Source organism: Dendropsophus ebraccatus, chromosome 4 (assembly GCF_027789765.1).
Source record: "Dendropsophus ebraccatus isolate aDenEbr1 chromosome 4, aDenEbr1.pat, whole genome shotgun sequence".
Classification (NCBI taxonomy): domain Eukaryota; kingdom Metazoa; phylum Chordata; class Amphibia; order Anura; family Hylidae; genus Dendropsophus; species Dendropsophus ebraccatus.
This window is the reverse complement of record NC_091457.1, coordinates 103348459-103369251: the sequence shown is the minus strand read 5'-3', so window position 1 is coordinate 103369251 and position 20793 is coordinate 103348459. Positions and strand designations below refer to the sequence as shown.

General features: G+C 44.0%; 1 protein-coding gene and 1 pseudogene across 2 annotated transcripts; both read left to right on the top strand.

Annotated features, from left to right (window-relative positions):
* Positions 1-754: 754 nt before the first annotated feature.
* HYAL2 (hyaluronidase 2) lies at positions 755-17276 on the top strand. Of its 2 annotated transcripts, none has more exons than XM_069968670.1 (4): positions 755-1369; positions 12693-13645; positions 14740-14829; positions 16250-17276. In XM_069968670.1, exons 2-4 carry the CDS (start codon positions 12713-12715, stop codon positions 16658-16660), a joined length of 1434 nt encoding a protein of 477 aa, XP_069824771.1. In that variant the 5' UTR covers positions 755-1369; positions 12693-12712; the 3' UTR covers positions 16661-17276. The 2 variants fall into 2 exon arrangements, with proteins under 2 accessions (XP_069824771.1, XP_069824772.1); XM_069968671.1 differs by lacking the exon at positions 755-1369 and adding an exon at positions 7938-8087.
* On the top strand, positions 2914-3078 carry LOC138790180 (U2 spliceosomal RNA; annotated as a pseudogene).
* Positions 17277-20793: the final 3517 nt, after the last annotated feature.

The window sequence follows — 20793 nt, the reverse complement described above, 5'->3', positions numbered from 1 at the left end:
GACCCTAGAGCTGTGGTGCCCAGGTTTACTGTTATACTGCATTACATCTAGTGTCCACACTACTTTTTCCTCCATCCTTCTCAGTCTTTTAGTGTCTTCTGCCCGAAATCCAATTCAGCTATTTTCTTTATCTATGTTTTTTTTAGTTATTTCCTTCCCAGAATCCTTAATGGCAATTCTGCGGGGTCATTCAGTGATAGATAGGGAATGTATCACTGCATAACTCAGGAGTCTAGGGAGGCTGAGCATGCTGAGAGTGGTAGTTTCACAGCAGCTGAAGAGTTACGCATCAACACTATAAATCCTATTCATGCAAAGGCACAAGACTCTTCATCTAGTGTGATTTTATCAGTGCAGAATAATATTGTATGCTATTGCGTCCTCTTAGGCCATTCATGTTGTTAGGGCCCTGCAAGGGTTGGGATCCTATACTGCATGCATCCTATGCAACCCACAAGCAGCCCCTAGACCTGTTTGTATTTTACAGCAGTGTTATATGGCAGAACCTTAGTTGCACCCAAAATCTGCTGGTAGGAGCTCAGGTAACTTACCCCTTGGGAGGGGGCCACAGGAAGGAGATAACAAAATGTTCCTGTACACAAAATGTTCTGAGAGAGAGAATTTCACCTGTCAGCAGATTCCTTAGCGAGCACCAGCCCTTCTCCCGTCACAAGACCCACAAGGAAAAGCAGGATCCTGGCAGGGAAATGTATGGATGGTACAATAATAATGATAAGTTATCCCCACACCCATTAGAGAGGGGGGTCGGGGGACGCCTAGCCCCTCTGTCAGCACAGCTACTGGGCAGAGATGGGAAAACATCCTATTCCATTCAACAGAGGAAATAAGCTGAAGTTTGGGTGGGGGCTGCAGGGCAGAAAGGAAAGAGGGAAGCAGAACTGGACAGGGCAAGACAAGAGCACAAGTGCATAGCTGGCGGGATTATTAACAGCATCAGGAAGACCAAGAAAGTCAAAGTGAAACGCAGCAAATGGGAGACTGACAGCGGCAGACATCACCGCAAAGCAACACCTGGAAGAGTAAAAGCACCAGGCATTACCGGCAGGACCTACACTGCTAAGTATCACCTGGCGGACCCACAGTACCAGATACCACCTGCAAGACCTACACTGCTAAGCATCACCTAGGAGACTGACAGAGCAAGCATCACCTGCAGGACCTACACCTCTAAGCATCACCTGGAAGACTTACAGTACCAGATACCACCGGCATGACCTACACCACTAAGCATCACTTAAGAGACTGATAGTACCAGGCATCACCTGCAGGACCTACACCGCTAAGCATCATTTAGGAGACTGACAGTGCCAGGCATCACCTGCAGGACTGACAGCACCAGGAGTCACAGGTAACACAGTAACCATTGTAACACACCCTCACAGCACAGCATGGCCTCTAAATGTTAACAAGAATTTTTCCATTTACAGCAAACAGAAAATGTTTATAAGGTTGCAGACTTCATTATACAGTGATTAGTCTTTTGGATGTAGTCAGAATTCCTTTTCTGTGTGATTTTTCCTATTCGATGGAGGTATCCATTGAGTTGAGATGCTGGCTGGGCCTCCCATCTCCAAACTCAGCTGCAGTGCCTGACTAACAGAAAGCTGACCAAATCACTCACCTCTCATGAGTAAAAGGAGTTCATCATGTTCATACAAAATGAGGAGTGTCATAGGCTAAAAAGGCTCCCCATCAGGGCTGCAACAGCACCAAGCAAGCTTGGACTGATGCCAGGGTCCCAAAGAAGGGGTGAGAGCCCACCGCCGCTCACTGCTCTATGATTACTGTCCTGTACAGTTTCTCTCACACAGGACAGTAGAACATAGGAAAAACTATGCAGGACACTGTTATGTTCTTACATCCTTTCTAGATCTGTCTACACAGGACTTTTTCTCTAGTGTTCCCGGATGCCTTAATATATTTAAAGGGAACCTGTCACTTTGAAAATGCAGTCCAGTTTGCATGCAGCTTGTTATGGAGGGCTAAACAGATTGATAAATAGTTTCATGGGAAAGGGATAACCTTATATAAATCTCTTCTCATTCTGTGCTAGGTACTCAAGTGGAGGGTGTCACTCAGTGACAGACAGCTAACTTTATATAAGTGCGTATGTAAAGAGAGCTGTCAATCACAAAATAGGACCGCCGTAGTTTAGTTAATTTTCATGAATAATTGACAAGTTATCCTGAAACTTTCCCCCAAATCTATAGATTCCCCCAAAACTTTCCCCCAAATCAAATCAGTCTGTTCAGCTTCTGATTTATAACGTGATGCCTGCAGATCGAACTTTGCTATAACTGATAGGTGAATAAAACTACTTCTAGGTATTAACAATATAGAGGAGTGCTGCTTCTTCTATGAACATCACATTTACTGCCGCCATATTGGTCACCAATAGGACATGATTACATGGGCCCTTGGGAGATAGAGTCAAAGTGTGCCCTCTTATGCCTCAACTTCTTTCATCTAATGGTGATCAAAGACACTTGCAAAAAAAAATGGTCACTGTGAACATGCCCTAAGAAGAGGCACAGCTGTATGCTGTGAAATGTGTAACTGCAGCCTTTCGTTGCTGGGAAATGTGGGTGCTGCACTACTGTCTTCCCACAGTCATTGGTACAATAGAAAAAACATTTTCTTACCTTTATGTATGTATGTTAGATGAAAGCATGATATGTGTTGTCCGAACACAAAAAGATTCACTCATCTCTACCGTATGTATTTCTGTACAAAACTACTGTCTTGTAGTTTATACAGAAAGTCTTGATGAAATGTAGTTTTTATATCAAATTTTTTATATAAATTTCTGAATTAAAAAAAATAAATGGGGAAGTAAACCATGTGTATTATTCATCCTCTCTACCTGCTTGTAATGTACTGGCATATAAACACATATCTGACATGTAAGCAAGGTACTTCTTAATATCTGATACGTCCCCTATCTGGGGACCATATATTAAATAGATTTTTAGAACAGAGAGATGGGAAAAGAGCCTGCTCTATCCTCTCCAGGCATTGACATGGTATTGCAGTGCTTCCAGGTTCAATGCAAATAATAAAAAAAAAAAGCAAGGGACGTCACCTTTAAAAGGCAGTAAACAGAGTGAACGCAACCAAAGCATAATTTCTAGGCCTCCAAATAAGCAGAAATTATTAACAATTTGTGACCAGACTGTTCACTGGGTTCACTCATAGATTTTTTTTTACATGCTACCTTAATGTCTCTGCCATTCTTGGTGTAAATAAGGTGTGCCAACCCCCCACAATATACAGAATATAAAGCACTATTTCACCCCTGTAGTATCAATAAAGCTTCATAATATATTACATGCAGGCTTGTAGTTCACATGTAGTTTTAGCTTCATATTGATCACTGTTTTTAGCCAAAACCCACTCCTGGGTCCTAAACACAGAAAAGGGGAAAATTATTCTATTTTATTTTTTTATATTATATTATTATATTATTATATATATTATATATTATATTATATTATAGTTTTTCTCTGTGTCTGTTCCACTCCTGGTTTTAATTTAAAAAACTTTCCTAAATACTAGGTGTAGACCCAGCATTATATAGTATAGGACCACCTCAGTGTGGCTCGGGTGAGACTACAAACTCTGTCCCTTTATAGCTATGACACTGACTGTGGCCCTGACAGGACGAGGGTCGGGCGGCTGTGATCTGCCCTATGCCACAAAGCATCTATTGTTGGGGTGTCAGTTTCTTCTTTGTTTGTGCCAGCGTCCACACTCTATTATGTTGCAGTCACACTTGTCTCTGTACAACAGATAGGGCAGATGGCGGAGGGGTGACAGGTCATAGTCACTGCAAATTCTGCACATAACACAGTCGTGTAGAGGCAGAGCCTATACAGAACCAGCTGTCAGGGCGACAGACATAAACCAACTGAGCAGAGGAGGCTAAGCCTGACACACCTGAAAAACTAAAGGGGGGGGGGAGGGCAATGCTCAACTACTGTAAAATCCAGAATAGTCCCAAACCCATTGTTACTTAAGATCTTCACTAGCTATAATAGGATACATGTTCCGTAAACATTTTAGTTTCTAAGAAAGCTGGTCAACAAACAATATGGCCGCCATCACTTTACAGTTAGGATTTTCCTGTTGCTGTATGCACTGTTACATAAGAGAATGTAATGTTGTATATCTATGTGGTAACCGAGGGGTGCTAGGTGTAACTTGCAAGGGATGATGGTATGGTACTGCTCCAGCACTTATCACAGGGCTCGGAGTGGAAGTAGCCCTCCCTAGGTTCCCACAACACGCCCGTTAAAAAGTGTCCCCTGTAGTGTGATGGTACAATTAAAAAAAAAGCACAGAGTCCAGGATAACTGAAACCACTTTTACTTGACAGCTTCTTATAGTTGACATACAGTAGTTTTTTCGATAACCAAGTTTACATACGCATATAAGTGCGTTTTACACTTGAGAGTAGTTAGTGGTTGCCAGCAAGTTCCCTTTAAGTGATATAAGAAGTCCTGCAGTAGCAGATATACTGGGGTAGAGTACTTGAGAGTTGTGGAAAGACTTATAGTAGTTTAGGCTAGGGGGACAACCGGGAGGGAGGAATATAGAGGAATACCAGTACTCACGGTCAGGAGATATCCTTCATTGCTGGAAGACATAACAGAGTTCCAGATCCAGTAGTTTAGGCCCCAGGTTTGAACTACTGGGCACAGCCAGCTCCTTGACTTATGCCCAAAAGGACCCAGCGACAGGCAGCGGGGTACGTAGGCTTACAGCAACTTCTCCAACTACTGTTAGAATAGTCCCCCTGGAAGCTGAAAATACTTAAGAGATTTAAGAGAGATAATCCCCAACAGCGTGAACAGGGGGACCTCTTGCCTGCAGTACTTTACCCGTTATTTATTCTAGCATAGCCTGACTGACGGAAACTTATGAAAGAAATAGGTTACAGTCTTTTGGTTACTCAGGCACCTGGCCACAGAGCCAGGCCCTGGAAAATACTTCCTCAGGAACTCTGTTTTGTTCTGCTCTGCCCTGGAACTAAACCAAGACCAAACCGAGCCTAAGGCACCCTTACCAAACGTATAAGTAAAGGCTGGGACTAGTTTTCTATTGATCAAGCAAGCTGTTAGGTGTGGCGGGGCACTGCATCTAGACAACCAATTTTTCCAGAAACACTGGAACAGAGTACAGTGGTGCCTTGGATTACGAGCATAATTCGTTCCGGGACCGTGCTTGTAATCCAAATCCACTCTTAAACCAAAGCAAATTTTCCCATAAGAAATCATTCAAATGAAAACAATTGGTTCCACACCCCAAAAATAATGATTTATTATTCTGAATAACATGTAAAACAAATGAAACAAACATTCAGAAACAGCCGAATATGTGATATTATAAATTATTGTACAGTAATGGAGAGGATGGGGCACACAAGTACTGACAAAGACTGCAGGGAGCATGACGGAATGAGCAGGGCAGATGTGGGCACAGTATAGCAGCACTCACTGTCCGGGGAGAGAGGGGTTACAGCTATGAAGAGATTACCTCCACAGTCCTGTCCCCTGATGCAAGCCCCAGCCTGAAGTTGATCTGCTATGATTTGGAAGGTGAGGGAGACTTCCTGGGTCAGAGTACAGGGCTGTAGACCCCGCTATGCAGACCATGTCCCTCCCCCACTTGCGCTCCCACCCAGTACAGGGAACTCTTAAACCAAGGCACAATTTTGAAAAACTGTGAGCTCTTAAACCAAAACGCTCTTAAACCAAGTTACTCTTAAACCAAGGTACCACTGTATTACATAAATATAATGAATGCTCAGCTTTAGCTCCTGTAGGTAGCCTTGGTGCTCAGACATTTAGATCTCGTTGATGGTTTAGGAAATGCTGCAGGTTCAGGAGTCAAACAAGACCACAGTTTAGAATATTGGTCATAGACGGTACATGGATAATGGCGGATCCACAAGTAGACACTGACTGCAGAGACGACGTCACCACCAGCTGACTGGTTTGTGTTCTTTCATCTGTGGGTTTTGGACATTACTGATAATTGCAGCACTTAGTGGGGTCAGTATTGATTAACTTCTGGTCCTGATGATTGATGGTGTGAGGGCAGCTGCAGCAGAGACCCCTGGAGACCTGTAATGTTTTCGCTATATATGGAGACTTCCTAGTAATTATCTAAGTGCATAACATGTATGTATCTGAGAAATGTGGAAAGGAGTGTGTTCTACAAACCAAAATGCAGAGAACCAACCCCCAATGCTTACCCTCCTCATAAAAGGTGAGGGTGCGCAGCTACTGGTTACCCACCCAGCCCCTTCAGAGATGGCAACATAGTGTAAACGCTTGTCCTGGATGCTCCATGCTGAGAAACAAATCACCGGTAAATATTTGCTCAATTAGGGGGAGGATTTAGCCACTAGGAGTATAACACTTCTCTCATCTTAAATAATAGAAGGAAAAGCGGAAGGGCACTCACCATAAAACGTAACTTTTATTGTAGCTTCATAGAATCAGTCCATTCTTTTTAGGGAGACACAGACGCCAGCACCATGTGGTGAACAACGTAACAGCCGTTTCGCGTGCGTCAGCACGCTTCTACAGACGTAAGACACTCCCTAGTATAAGACTAGAGATGAGCGAACCGGGTTCGGGTTCGAGTCGATCCGAACCCGAACGTTCGGCATTTGATTAGCTGGGGCTGCTGAACTTGGATATAGCTCTAAGGTTGTCTGGAAAACATGGATACAGCCAATGACTATATCCATGATTTCCACATAGCCTTAGAGCTTTATCCAACTTCAGCAGACACCGCTAATCAAACGCCGAAAGTTCGGGTTCGGATGGACTCGAGCATGCTTGAGGTTCGCTCATCTCTAATCTAAGATTTATACAATCCTCATAATCCTGGTGCAGTGGTGACAATGTATCCAGCGCTGTACATGGCCTGAAGCATGATAAATCTTGGGCTCTGTTGTCACCACCATCACGGCTTATATAACAACAGTGATGGCAGACAACAACTGTGCCTGACGGACACCATTGAGTTATGATGACGTTGGCTTGTGGCATAGTGTGCATTGTTGGACATGCTGGACTATTTGTGCCCATCAAATGTACATATAGCATGGAGAAGCACATGGCTGAGCACTCCCCAGGTGGCTGCCTGCTCTGACCCATTCAAGGAGACAGGCCTCTTACATGGGCTGACTATAAGTGGGCAGGGTGAAGAGGTTGGTGGTCAGCTGACAAACAAGAAACCTCTAGTCATTCGGCAGATCACATTTTTGGCCGCACATCTTCCCGTGTGAAGTTAATAGGTCGCACGACTGATTGGGCCTAGAAAGGCTCCGCAAACAAGCGCCAGTCTTACTATTCAGCGCTCACTGGCATCAATAATCAGGCCAAATAGCCAGCACAGTCATGTGCTTCTCCATGCTATATGTACAGATTGGTGGGGGTCTTTAAGTGTCACTTACATTACATCACTTACATAAAAACATTTTTAAAAATGCTGCTTTTATTCAAAGAAAAATACTGTGTGTGACACAAGCCTGATGTTTGCCGTGATAATAAGGTCAGTTGTACTGTAATCCCTACCTGCTTAAGCTCTAGAGCCAGTAATAATCCTACAATGATGGGAGTGATTGTCTCACTGTTACAGCTGCAGTCATTGCTCACGTGATGTTTACCTGTAGAAGCAGCATTGGGCTCCTTTCTCAGCTACATGATCACGTGATGCGTGTACAGTGCTGCAGACAAGGAGCTGACCGCAGAACTTGCACTCACACGCTCCCGTCTCCGCTCTCACTGTCACGGCGCCTGTCCCTTTAATCTTCGACCCCGCCCACTAATAGTGGATTGTCCCAATCGGAGGGGTGTCTGGGGCCGCACAGTTCAAGCTTCGGGATAAGGGAGAAGGACTGAAGAGCAGGGCGCCCCTATTCTGGCTGGCAGCAGTGGTTGAGGCGAGATCGGGCTCTTTATGTGAATGAAAGGCCCGGGACAGATACAGGCGACAGTGGTACAATGTATCCGGGGCAGAAGCGGCGCTGAGAACACCGGCGGACCGGGAGGGTGAGTGACGGGATGCGAGACACAAGTCTATAGGAGGGAACACCGCTCAGCACAACCACAGCTCAGCTCAACCAGCTCTGCTACATGGGGCACAACTTTCTGCACTCATAATACATGTGCTGAGCACTGATACCCAGATGGTATATACCCTGATACATCCATGTATACTACCTAACATATATATACTGATACCTACAGATTGTATATACCCTTACCCATCCATGTATACTACCTAACATATATATACTGATACCTACAGATGGTATATACCCTGATACATCCATGTATACTACCTAACATATATATACTGATACCTACAGATGGTATATACCCTGATACATCCATGTATACTACCTAACATATATATACTGATACCTACAGATGGTATATACCCTGATACATCCATGTATACTACCTAACATATATATACTGATACCTACAGATGGTATATACCCTGATACATCCATGTATACTACCTAACATATATATACTGATACCTACAGATGGTATATACCCTGATACATCCATGTATACTACCTAACATATATATACTGATACCTACAGATGGTATATACCCTGATACATCCATGTATACTACCTAACATATATATATACTGATACCTACAGATGGTATATACCCTGATATATCCATGTATACTACCTAACATATATAAACTGATACCTACAGATGGTATATACCCTGATACATCCATGTATACTATCTCACATATGGTATATACCCTGATACATCCATGTATACTATCTCACATATATATACTGATACCTACAGATGGTATATACCCTGATACATCCATGTATACTATCTCACATATCTCACATATATACTGATGCTTACACATGCACCTAAGTCATACATACAGTGAAACCCATGTTATATATTTACTGATACTATCAGATGCCTACAGATACCTATATTATATATACACTGATACTACCAGATTTTTAGAGATACCTATATTATATATACACTGATACTACCAGATTCTTACTGATACCTATATTATATATACACTGATACTACCAGATACTTACAGAGATACCTATATTATATATATATTGATACTACTAGATACTTACAGAGATACCTATATTATATACACACTGATACTACCAGATACTTACAGATGCACCTAAGTCATACACACATACATACAGAGAAACCCATGTTATATATACACTGATACTACCAGATGCCTACAGATACATATGTTATATATGGACTGAGGCCTTCAGATGTTTATAGAGAGATATCTGTGTTACTGTCAGATACTTAAAGAGCTACTGATACTACCAGATAACTATAGAGATACCCATGTTATATATACACTGATCTCCACAGATACTTACAGATATACTGATACTACCAGATAACTATAGAGATACCCATGTTATATATACACTGATCTCCACAGATACTTACAGATATACCTATGTTAAATACACACTAATACCTATAGTTATCTGTGTTATTTACATTCTGAGACATCCAGATATACCTGTGTTATATATGCACTGATCTTTACAGATACTTACAGATATACCTATGGTACTGTGGGTTTACACTGATACTTAATATAATATACCTATGGTACTGTGTATATACACCAAAACCTCCAAATATCTACAACTTTGTTACATATCTACTGAGATACCTATGTTATATACACACTAATACCTGACTGACTGATTATACTAGATAATCAGATGGTCATAGAAATGTGTCTACACCTTGCTTACAGCTTTATCTAGGCTTTCCATAATTCTGAGCAAAAGTTCAGGACCAGGGGTACATGGTAGCCAATCACACCTTTCCTCTTGCAAGTAGGGGCAGAGAACCCTCAGGCTGCTTTATTGTTCTCATTGCCCCAGTGAAGCTGACAATACACACTTTTCACATGCTGTGCTAAAATCTCAAGTCCATGCTCAAAAACTATAATTAGAAGCACAGGCCTTGATAAATATTGTGCTATTTTGCACTTTTTGGCTTAAAAAATAACTAAAACAATGTTTTATGATAAATCTAGCTAAAAAAAGTAGCTAACCCAAACCATGCCAATAATGTGACCCTTTGAGCAAAAAAAAGAAAAAAAAAATGCAACCCCTGTAAACTGCTCAAAAATAGCGCAAACTGCTTGATAAATGATGCAGAAAATGTTACGCCCTGTGCAAAAACACAAAGAGGGAGATTTATCAAACATGGTGTAAAGTGAAACTGGCTCAGTTGCCCCTAGCAACCAATCAGATTCCACCTTTAATTTTCCAAAGAGTCTGTGAGAAATGAAAGGTGGAATCTGATTGGTTGCTAGGGGCAACTGAGCCAGTTTCACTTTACACCATGTTTGATAAAACTTCCCCAAAATACACAAAAAAATGAAGCAAAAAGAATGTTACACATGCCCCCAAGTATTTGGACAGAATATCTCAGGCGTTGGCTGAAGAGCTGACAATGTACTGTACAGAGCTTCATGTTTTCCTCTTGCGCAGTCACACCACAGGGCATAATTGTATATCATCTAGAGTGACCACATTCACAGCTAACAAAACCACTGTATCCTCGCTCTACAATCATCCACTGATCCCTGTGGCCCTGCTGCCTGCCTGAGAGAGAGGGAAAGGGCAGACATGGAAATGGACTTTATAAGGCAGAGCAGGCTTGGGTGAGTGAGAGGTTTCTGTACCGTAGACGCCATTGTGTGATAAAGGGACAATCCAGACAATGGGACACCAGGCGCCAGACCCCAGGAGAGAGTTAATAAAAGGCAGAGAGTTCCGGGGGTGGGGGATGGGATGGGTCCCTCTATATTGTCTCCCTTTATTTGTGTTGTGGACAGAACTTGTGACATCCATGGTTTTGGGTGCTGTCCTTCGATAAACACATTTCAGACACTAAACTGCTTTCTCATCTCCATGGTGTGACCAGAGGAATACAGGCTGGAGAGACAAGAAGCAGAGGTGAATTACGTTATTATAAACTACAGTGATTAGGTTACTGGCCCTTTAAATCCTTTATATGAGAATCATACTGAAACATCTGTGCTTCTAAAACAAAGCAGATAAGGGTATATCTTCTGATTGTATTGGTTGTATTACAATCATTAGTATTATTAGTTGCTGTCGGTCATCTTTGTATCTCTTTTAGTGATTGACTCTCTCTACTGTCTTTATGACTTGTGTGTAGATGGGTGCAGGGCCCTGAAGAGGCCATCAGGGCTCCACCTGCTGATTGTCACAGCTACAGGCAGTCGGACTGTGCCAATTCCTTCCTTTTCCTCTCCAAATGCCACCAGATAGATCATTTAAAGGGGGTTTTCTGCCACAATAGATGTGAGCAGAGGGAACCACACAATTGTGCATGCACCCATATGTAGCAGTCTATGTTGTGGACATAGGTATAGATTCTGGAGGTAGGTCCTGTATCAGAAAGACGTTTATGGCATATTCTGTGGGTATGCCATAAATGTCCATGTTGGTAATATCTATTTAGGGGTTACTCTCCAGGATTTTAGTGCCTACTGTTGAAGATCATGACCAGTTAAACCCGTCCCAACTTTTTCTTCACTGTTTCACCATTAGTAATGGTTTCTGTCAGGAACCATCATAGATCTAGGGTCCTGCTCTCCAAACGTTGACATTTTCTGCTACCTCTGGTTTGTCATTCCTCTCTAGGGCGTCATTTCCCTTTATAGAGGATTCGGTTGTTTGTGTGTTACTATATATATGTCCTGGAAATTACCTCCGGTAGATCTTGTTGCAATGCTCCATCGATGACTGTCACCCTCTGACACACCCGGCCAACTACTCTCCAGGCATGTGCTCTGTACTAGCACTGGTCAGACAGGTGTGAGTAAGAGGTGGGGCACTGACACCCCCTTCGTAATGTGTGATGCAATCCTGTACAGAAAGCACAGGTGCACAGTCAGCCAAGATCATTGTGGGGTTCTGTCTTGTATATTGTGAGGTCGGTGAAGTTGGTGAGAAAAAGAATGGTGGCTGTCTGTGAGCTAATGGGCCAGGACCTGAGATTGGCGTACTTAACCTGCACTGACAACAAGCCCTGCGTAAGCAGCACTACATCAAGATTCCACGATCTCTATTAGAAAGCGGTTCTTTGTGGGATGAAATGATGTCATCGCGTGGCTAGTGATGATCTCTGCTTCTCTCTCCCCTCCTTTTCTTTACAAGCCATGACATCTAGGAATAGGGAAGGACATACAGCATTGATTTGCATTGTCACAAGGCTCTGCATGTAGGAGCTCTAGTATGTTAGCACTCCTTGTCTTTCTAAAAATACTTTCTGTTTGTGCAAAACCTCAGTGATGTTATTGGAAGCTAAGGGCATGGATGTAGTGTGATAAAATCTACCTGGGTAAGGGGTACGGAGAGTGATGTCATCAATCTGACATTAAGCCTGTTGCAGATATGTGGGCAGTTCCAGTCTTTTGTTCATATATAGCTTGCTGGGGTGAGTGTGATGACATCAAAGCTCCTATAGACCTATACTGGTTTCACTTCAGTATGATCAGGTGTTATTACTGGCAAGATGATGATTTGCTGAAAATACAATGTCTTCTTTTCTCCCTTTAGGTGTCTCTTCCATTTTTACCATGCCTCCCTTCTTTATGTTCATTATCTGGTGCCTTGTCCTCAACTTCCATGATGGCATTTCCTACCCCGCAATGGAGAAGCCCACTGCTCGCCCTATTTACAGTCAGCGGCCATTTGTGGTAGGCTGGAACGCACCCACGCAGGAATGTCAGCCACGACACGATGTGCCATTCGATTTACGAATCTTTGACTTCAATGCATCCCCCAATGAGGGCTTTGTGGATCAGAGACTCACCATCTTCTACAAGGAGCGCCTCGGACAATACCCTTACTATGATGAACGTAATGTTTCCATCTATGGCGGTGTCCCCCAGAACGCCAGCATCAGCAGTCACTTGATTTGGATGCAGGAGGGATTAAAGAAATATATAAACAAAACCGTAGATGAGGAAGGTCTGGCTGTCATTGACTGGGAGGAGTGGCGTCCTATTTGGTTAAGAAACTGGAACCTCAAAGATATATACAGACAGGCATCAAAGGATCTGGTGGCTGCTCGACACCCCAACTGGAGCAAAGAAATGGTGCTTAAGCAAGCAATATTTGAGTTTGAAACCGCCGCCAGTAACTTCATGGAAAAAACGTTACAACGTGCCAGGAGCTTCCGGCCCCACCAGCTCTGGGGCTTCTACCTGTTCCCTGACTGCTATAACCATAACTACCTACAGAACTGGGAGAGCTACACTGGGAAATGTCCAGATGTGGAGATTTCACGTAATGACCAGCTGAGCTGGTTGTGGGAGGCCAGCACTGCACTCTTCCCGTCTGTTTATCTAGATCCTTCTCTGGCATCCAGCAATCAGGGTCGCTTGTTTGTGCAATTCCGGGTGAAGGAGGCCATGAGGATCGCAAATAAACACCACAAAGACTACGCCTTGCCTGTCTATGTATATTCCCGACCCACTTACAATAGGAGGCTGGACACCCTGTCCCAGGTAAGATACATGCAGGGTGATATTTTCTATTTCCATGGCTGCCAATCACATGACATAAATGCCCAGTCCTTATAATGCTGGACACTTCTCAGAGGAGTAGAGAAAAGAGTTGACTTTTAACAATAGAAAATCAAGTGGCGTTCCTCTTGTGTTCTGAAAACTTTTTGATAAGGGGTTAATTTACTTTTTGCTTATCGTTTAGCTTCTCCTCACAGTTGGTCGATGCAGTTTATCGGCTTACTGCTGTTGTTTAAGTTCCCAAAATGCACTACACTTTGGTATTAGATAAACAGCAGAAATGTGATAAAACTTCAGTCACTGAGTGCTGCACAGTGAGCAGATACCCTGCATATATTATAATTGTACAGTATGCTAACTTTCCCTCACTCAGAGACGTGTGGGTGACCCAGCCCTTGCTGAGAATCCACGGCAGCCATGCCCTCCTCCCCTCCCAAACTGTGGGCCTGAATGTTTTGACAGAATCTGCAATGGAATGAACCCAAAGCAGAACCAGGCACGTCCATCATAGAATTATTCTTCATCCTCACATTTAACCCAGTCCATACCCCGCTGCAGCCTGCATCTGCTTATTACAGCTTATTTTCTCCAAGAACTTGCTGCAAGGCTAGAAAACCGTGTACTCCATCCATCCATAGATCATGTCCTCTATTATATCTGGAGTCCCCCATAAAGCCAAGCCATAGATGAGGCAGTAGCGCTGAACATAGATGAACATTATCTCAGGGATTATATTATGTCCCAGATCCATTTTTCCATGTTATGTTTTCTAGTTAGTTTTTTTCCACATATCTACATATCTAATAGGGTTATAAAGCCTTCTTTACCTTGACCGTACAGGTTCACAAAGAAAAAATCAGACTACAGAAAATAAATGATGTAACTATATAACAATGCAGATTTCTATGCCAATCGGGGAGGGTGAGAAGCTGAGCAAGAGTCTTTTATACAGACATGCCCATTACCAATGTAATAGACTCTTTATTCCTCCTATGGAAGCTGTACTGGTAGCGATAAGTGCTAGTCTCAAAGTGTTTGTTGTCATTTATAATAATGTTTTTTTTTTTTTTTTACAGATGGATCTAATCTCCACCATCGGGGAGAGTGCTGCACAGGGGGCTGCTGGGGTCATCTTCTGGGGTGATGTTGAATATGCAAAGAACACGGTGAGTGCCCTGGTCCAGAGCCATCACACATGACTCCAATGCGACTGTGTCATGTGATGACTCCAAATGTTGTGCAGACAAAAACTGTACATTGTGTTTCCCGTGAATTTCGGTTCATTCTGAGGTTGTTTAAACAATCTTGTCTTTTGAGGATTGAAAGGTTGTGTTCACACATTCAGGTTTTTAATAGCAATTATTGATTACAAAGTATTTTCAGTCTAGAAAAACTACTGAAAATAAATGGTGTTTTTTTCTGCTGATTTTTCTGGGCAGAAAAAAACTGCTTATTTTTGGCTAAATCAGCCAAGATAAACAACATAACTTTATTTTACACCTGTTTGAATAACGGCAGAAAATTAATGTGAGAACAAACCATCTGTTTTTGCCAAGTTAAGTAGAACTTAAAGAAAATGAACAGTAAAAACATTTTTTTCTGGGGTTTTATGGCACAAATAAGTGAATCCACTGCATCGGCTACCATACAGAGCGAACTGCCCTGGAAGTCCTGCATTATCTACTGTGTAATGGTTACATTGGTTCAGCCCCTACTGAACTGAACAGGAGCTGAGCTGCAGTAACCAGCACTACACAGTAGATATTCAGGGCTTCCAGATGTGTTCTCTGTGTATGGGTGGTGGTGCGGTGGCTCCGCCTAACAGCTGATCAGCGAGGGTGCCAGGTGTCACCCTGACAGTGTGTGAACATAGCTTAAAACACAGAATAAAAATGAATATGCTGCTGTGGTGGGGAATAGGCACAAACCCATACCTACTTAAAGCCCTATTACATGGAGATATTATCGGGCGTATTTGGCCGTTACGGACGATAAGCGTCCCATGTAATAGAAGGCAAAAATCAGCCGACATGAACAATGTCGGCTGATCGTTGCTGTCGTTTGTCTTTCAAAATGTGGAAAGACAAATGACTGTGATAGCAGCGACATGTTGCCGTTGCTTTGTGGAATAGGAGCGGTGGCAGCAGACCGCCGCTATCCTCTATGGGCTGCCCAAACGATCTAGCGATCACCCAGGCAGCTCCCCCGCAGCTCCCAGCGGCCTCCCCTCCCTGCCACCGTGTGTAGTAGCCGCCGCGTGTAAAAGGGGTGTTCTGGTTCTAGTGTTTTATCAGTGTATTTTAGCTCCTGGGTGCATTAGTGCTCTGTTCCCAACCCTGCCCGTTGTTGTGAATTTACAGATCCAAGCATGCCAGTGCTTGCTGGGAGTTGTAGTTCTACAACAGCTGGAGAGCTCCAACTCTAGACCATAGCCGTACCTCTCTACACGTCATAAACTTTGCTTTTTTGTACATTATTACCTAACTAATGGCCTTATACTCCACCACCCTCTGTACTCGCTTGTAATGTTATAATACCTATCATGACTCTGCTGCCACGTTTTCATAGTCTGTGTGTTTCCTGCAGGAGTCTTGCATGAAGGTGAAGTCGTATCTGGAAAACAGCTTTGGTGAATACATTGTTAATGTGACAACTGCTGCTGAGCAGTGCAGCCAATTTCTCTGTGGTGGGAACGGCCGATGCTTGAGACAAGACAATAAGACAGATGCCTTTTTACACCTCAACCCATCCAGCTTCCGTATAGTTCACTCTTCAAATGCTATAAATGCATTGGTCCCTATATGGGCGACGGGGCGTCTTTCTGAGGAAGACAAGCGCTACTTGAGTTCACATTTCCGCTGCCAGTGTTATGTAGACTGGTATGGCGACAGCTGTGGGACACAGAGAAGTACAAGGAACCAGACAGGAGCCACCGGCCCCTCTAGGGGCCACATGCTACTGTGTTCATTGCTGGCCTTACTCCTCATGCTGCTGTGAGGGCCACAATGACCTACTGAAGGACAGTTCTGTTTATCACTACATTGGGCTGTGGCTGATGGGCTCTCCAAAAGATGGGAGCCAAAGGACGTTTTTAGTTGGTCCCGTGAGATTTATTTATTTTAAATGAACTTCGTATCTGCCATGGCATGGCGCTGTGTATTCCTACCTCTAGGACTTGACAATTAACCCTGTGCCATAACACAGGACGCAGGGTTCAAGGGGTCGTGGTCCTGGCCACATCTAAGACTGTGCAATAAGGTTCTCATCATATCTGCCTGGGGGGCTTGGGGATGCAGTGTTTGACCTGCCCCCTCCCCTCCATCATATAAAGGGTTAATTGCAGTCAGGCACTCAGGAACAGCATTAGCTGCTGCTCATGTCGGTGCCTTCACCTGTTTTTATACTGTTGGTTGCTGCCATTTTGTAGTATTTTATGAACTTTTTTTTATTGTGTGGCTGTGAGGTCATTGGGGACCCCTCCAGGGGTTGTATGAATGTGGAACGCCTTATCTGGAGCTGGTCATCCAGACTTTGTCATCAGCACACATGCCCAGTTCCGCCATAACTGGCGCCCAAGAACCGAGAAACACAAAACAATAAAGTGTTGTAAGAACCCGGTGTAATGCTTCTTATTAAGTGAGAGCAGCTCTGTGTTCAGTGTAGGTAATCCCTGCTTCTTAAAGGGGGGGTCCATCTTCATGTAACATTTAAAAACATTCTCCCCGAAATAAAAAATTCTCATAAATACAAGTTCTTTCTGAGGGTTTGTCACAATGCATCAGTCCAGGTAATGGCACAGGTAATCTGTGCTACTGGTACACGAGAAGGGTGGAGCTCACAGAGAATTATCTATACTGAGAAAAACAACTTTGGACACCACTCGCTGAGGATAGGCTACTAGCTTTTTCATGTAAACAAGAATGTTTTCATTCTTTGACAAGCAGAGATATAAAGAAGGTTTGTCTAGGTATTTTGTGTCAGTGTATGTATATTTCCAGATCTCGACTCCTATATTTACTGAGTTTAGTAACCCCCCTCCCCCAGCAGAATGGACACAGCTCATGTGACTGCCTAGCCCAGGTGATGCTTGATCTAACTCTGCGGGGGGTAAGAAGGTTGGGGCGAGCTGTGGGGGTGGGCCGCTCTCTACAGCTCTTCTTTCCTTCCCAATTCTAGGAATAAGGTTGCAGCGCTGCTCTGATGTCTGTTGCGTAGGTTCACACACCCCTGATACATTGTTACTGCAGCTGCCTTATTTATACCAGCTTCTTAGCCGCTAGTCCTGTTCCAGGAGCTTTATCAGGAGCTCGGGCCTCATTCTCCTCCTCCTCACAGCAACGTCTTCCAGATGTGAAACCTGATGTCTTTCTTACTGAGCTTTTACTGACATAGCCCCCAAGGGTGTTACAGGATGCTTAACTCCTTCTTGGCTACTTGCAGCCTACAGTATAATGGTCTCACCGCCTGGGGCTGGCTTTTCTTATGCAGAACCCCTCTGTCCTATTGGGGAAAATATATATTATATAGAGGGATCTCATTCTGGGACACATGGCCCAGCCATCCATTTCACGGTCTCTCTTTCGTTTGAATGAGTGACATGTGACCAGAAGAAAATTCCTGCAGCAACATCAGATGACTGGCAGGCGGTTACGGGATATAGACCTGCAGCAATCAGCTGAGCGCTGGTGACTTTTACAGAAGGGATTGTCTTGCAGAGTTCACTTCTTTGGATTGAATAATAAAGAAGTTCAGCCATTTTCAGCATTTTGTGGCTCTTCACTTAAAGGGGTTATCTGTCACAGTAAAAAAGGAGCTCAGGCCAGTGTTGTTAGGGCTTACCAGAATGCTCTGCTTTATGTGACCAAAATGAGTAGCTGTAGGACCCCTGAAGCCCCACAGTCCCATGTCTAAAGCTGCCTTACTTCCACATTGGGCAGCATGGCACATGATGCACACTACTAAACCACACCCCGCACATGTGATTGGGGCCAAGCGGCCTGTCCAGCTTCCTGGATCATGTATCTTCCAGTATGCTCACCCAACCAGTGCCATGCAGCTGAAGAGGTCATTGAGGGAGTCTGGCCTGAATGAGGAAAACAGCTTTTGAAACACCCTGACATGATGGAACTGTGCATTTTCACAAAATGGCAGCGCGCAGTGAAAAGCAGGGACGACAGTCCAAAAAGTGTATATGATTGCACAACTTTTGGTGGGGAGATATGGGGTATAAAAAAACACTGTGAGCTTTTGAAATCAGTGACATAAGTACATTGGTAAAGTGATATAACTGAAAATGGGGTTGAAGCATTCATCATTTTCAATATTAAGAAGTTATCCTCTATAGGGGATACCTAACCTTTACACCCAGGGGCTGCACTCCTGTCCCGATCTAGTCCTGCACACAAAGCCCAGAAGGTGCAGCCCTATCCAGTCTAAACAATGCTGTGTGAACTCCATGGCTGTGTACACCTGCACTGATACATTGTAACAGAATATGGGGACAGGTTGGAGATATGTCACGATTATTTTTAGGGGATCCTGACTGGAAGTTCAGATGCAGTTTCTGTTGCAGAAACTGTTCTGGTTTCTGTTTTGTTTTCTGGATATTTTATAATAAAAGAAGAAATGTAGCTTCATTTCCATTTATAAACCTGGGCTCCCATGATGCTTTGCATTGATATTGTAAGTTATCAGTAGCAGGGCCATCCTAACAGCATTAAAGGGGTTGTCCGGCGATAAAAAATTATTCACAGAATAACACACATTACAAAGTTATACAACTTTGTAATGTATGTTATGTCTGTGAATGGCCCCCTTCCCCGTGTCCCACCACCCCCACCCGTGTACCCGGAAGTGTGGTGCGCTATACATTACCTGTCGCGTGCCGACCACGGTCTCCGATCGTCAGCAGTGACGTCTTCTTCGGGAGGCCAGCGGATCTTCCCGAGTGCCGGCCGCCCTCTGCAGCGTCATCCGAAGCTCAGCCGCGATTGGCTGAGCATAACTGTGCTCAGCCAATCGCGGCTGAGCAGCTGATGACGTGGCCGCGTCATCAGCCGCTCAGCCGCGATTGGCTGAGCACAGTTATGCTCAGCCAATCGCGGCTGAGCTTCGGATGACGCTGCAGAGGGTGGCCGGCACTCGGGAAGATCCGCCAAGCTCCCGAAGAAGACGTCACTGCTGACGATCGGAGACCGTGGACGACACGATATGCGGTTAGTATAATGCACCACACTTCCGGGTCTAGCGTGGGTGGGGGGAAACACGGGGAAGGGGGCTATTCACAGACATAACATACATTACAAAGTTGTATAACTTTGTAATGTGTGTTATTCTGTGAATAATTTTTTATCGCCGGACAACCCCTTTAAGGCTCCCTAGACAGAACTGTGAACTGGCCCCCCTTCCCCTGATGTTCTTACCAGCCACATTATGCTGCGTTTACACAAAGCGATAATTTGCCCAATCGATCGTTTAACGATTTGGTTTTTAAGATCGCTTAAGCCCATCTTTCACATAAGATGAATCTGTGAAAGACTGTTTACACAAAGCGATCTGCGAATTTTGTAAGTACATTATTTAGTACGTTACATAATCTACTTACAGGAACCAGGATTTACACTTGGATTCCCTGTTCCTGTACAGTACACATTGCCACTCACTTGCCACCCCAGTCGTCAATTGCAATTACTTAGCTCAATTTTTGCGGCAGCTACCTGGGCACAGGGGGCATCTGCAGGACTGGTGTCACCCCGGGGCAGAGGGGCCCCCTATGAGTCATGGGCCCCCGGGCAGCCACCTACCCTGCCTAATGAGAAAGACTGCTCTGATCAGTAGCCATCATAATGTGGGATCTCATAGAAAAACAGTTATGTCCCTAGGTATGTAAGAGTTACTATAGAGGAGTCAATGTGCTGCACTGATATCACACTGTTCACAGGGCCAGGAACCAGTGATTCATTTCCATTTATAAACCTGGGCTCCCATGATGCTTTGCATTGATATTGTAAGTTATCAGTAGCAGGGCCATCCTAACAGCATTAAGGGTCCCTAGACAGAACTGTGAACTGGCCCCCCCTTCCCCTGATGTTCTGCCCAGCCACATTATGCTGCGTTTACACAAAGCGATA

What these genes read in the sequence shown, in the direction of transcription:
- HYAL2 (XM_069968670.1), top strand. Translation starts at nt 12,713, where the DNA reads ATGCCTCCCTTCTTTATGTTCATTATCTGGTGCCTTGTCCTCAACTTC. An exon ending in GGCTGGACACCCTGTCCCAG is followed by an intron (nt 13,646 to 14,739) that starts GTAAGATACATG and finishes TTTTTTTTACAG; the next exon opens with ATGGATCTAATCTCCACCAT. An exon ending in TTGAATATGCAAAGAACACG is followed by an intron (nt 14,830 to 16,249) that starts GTGAGTGCCCTG and finishes TGTTTCCTGCAG; the next exon opens with GAGTCTTGCATGAAGGTGAA.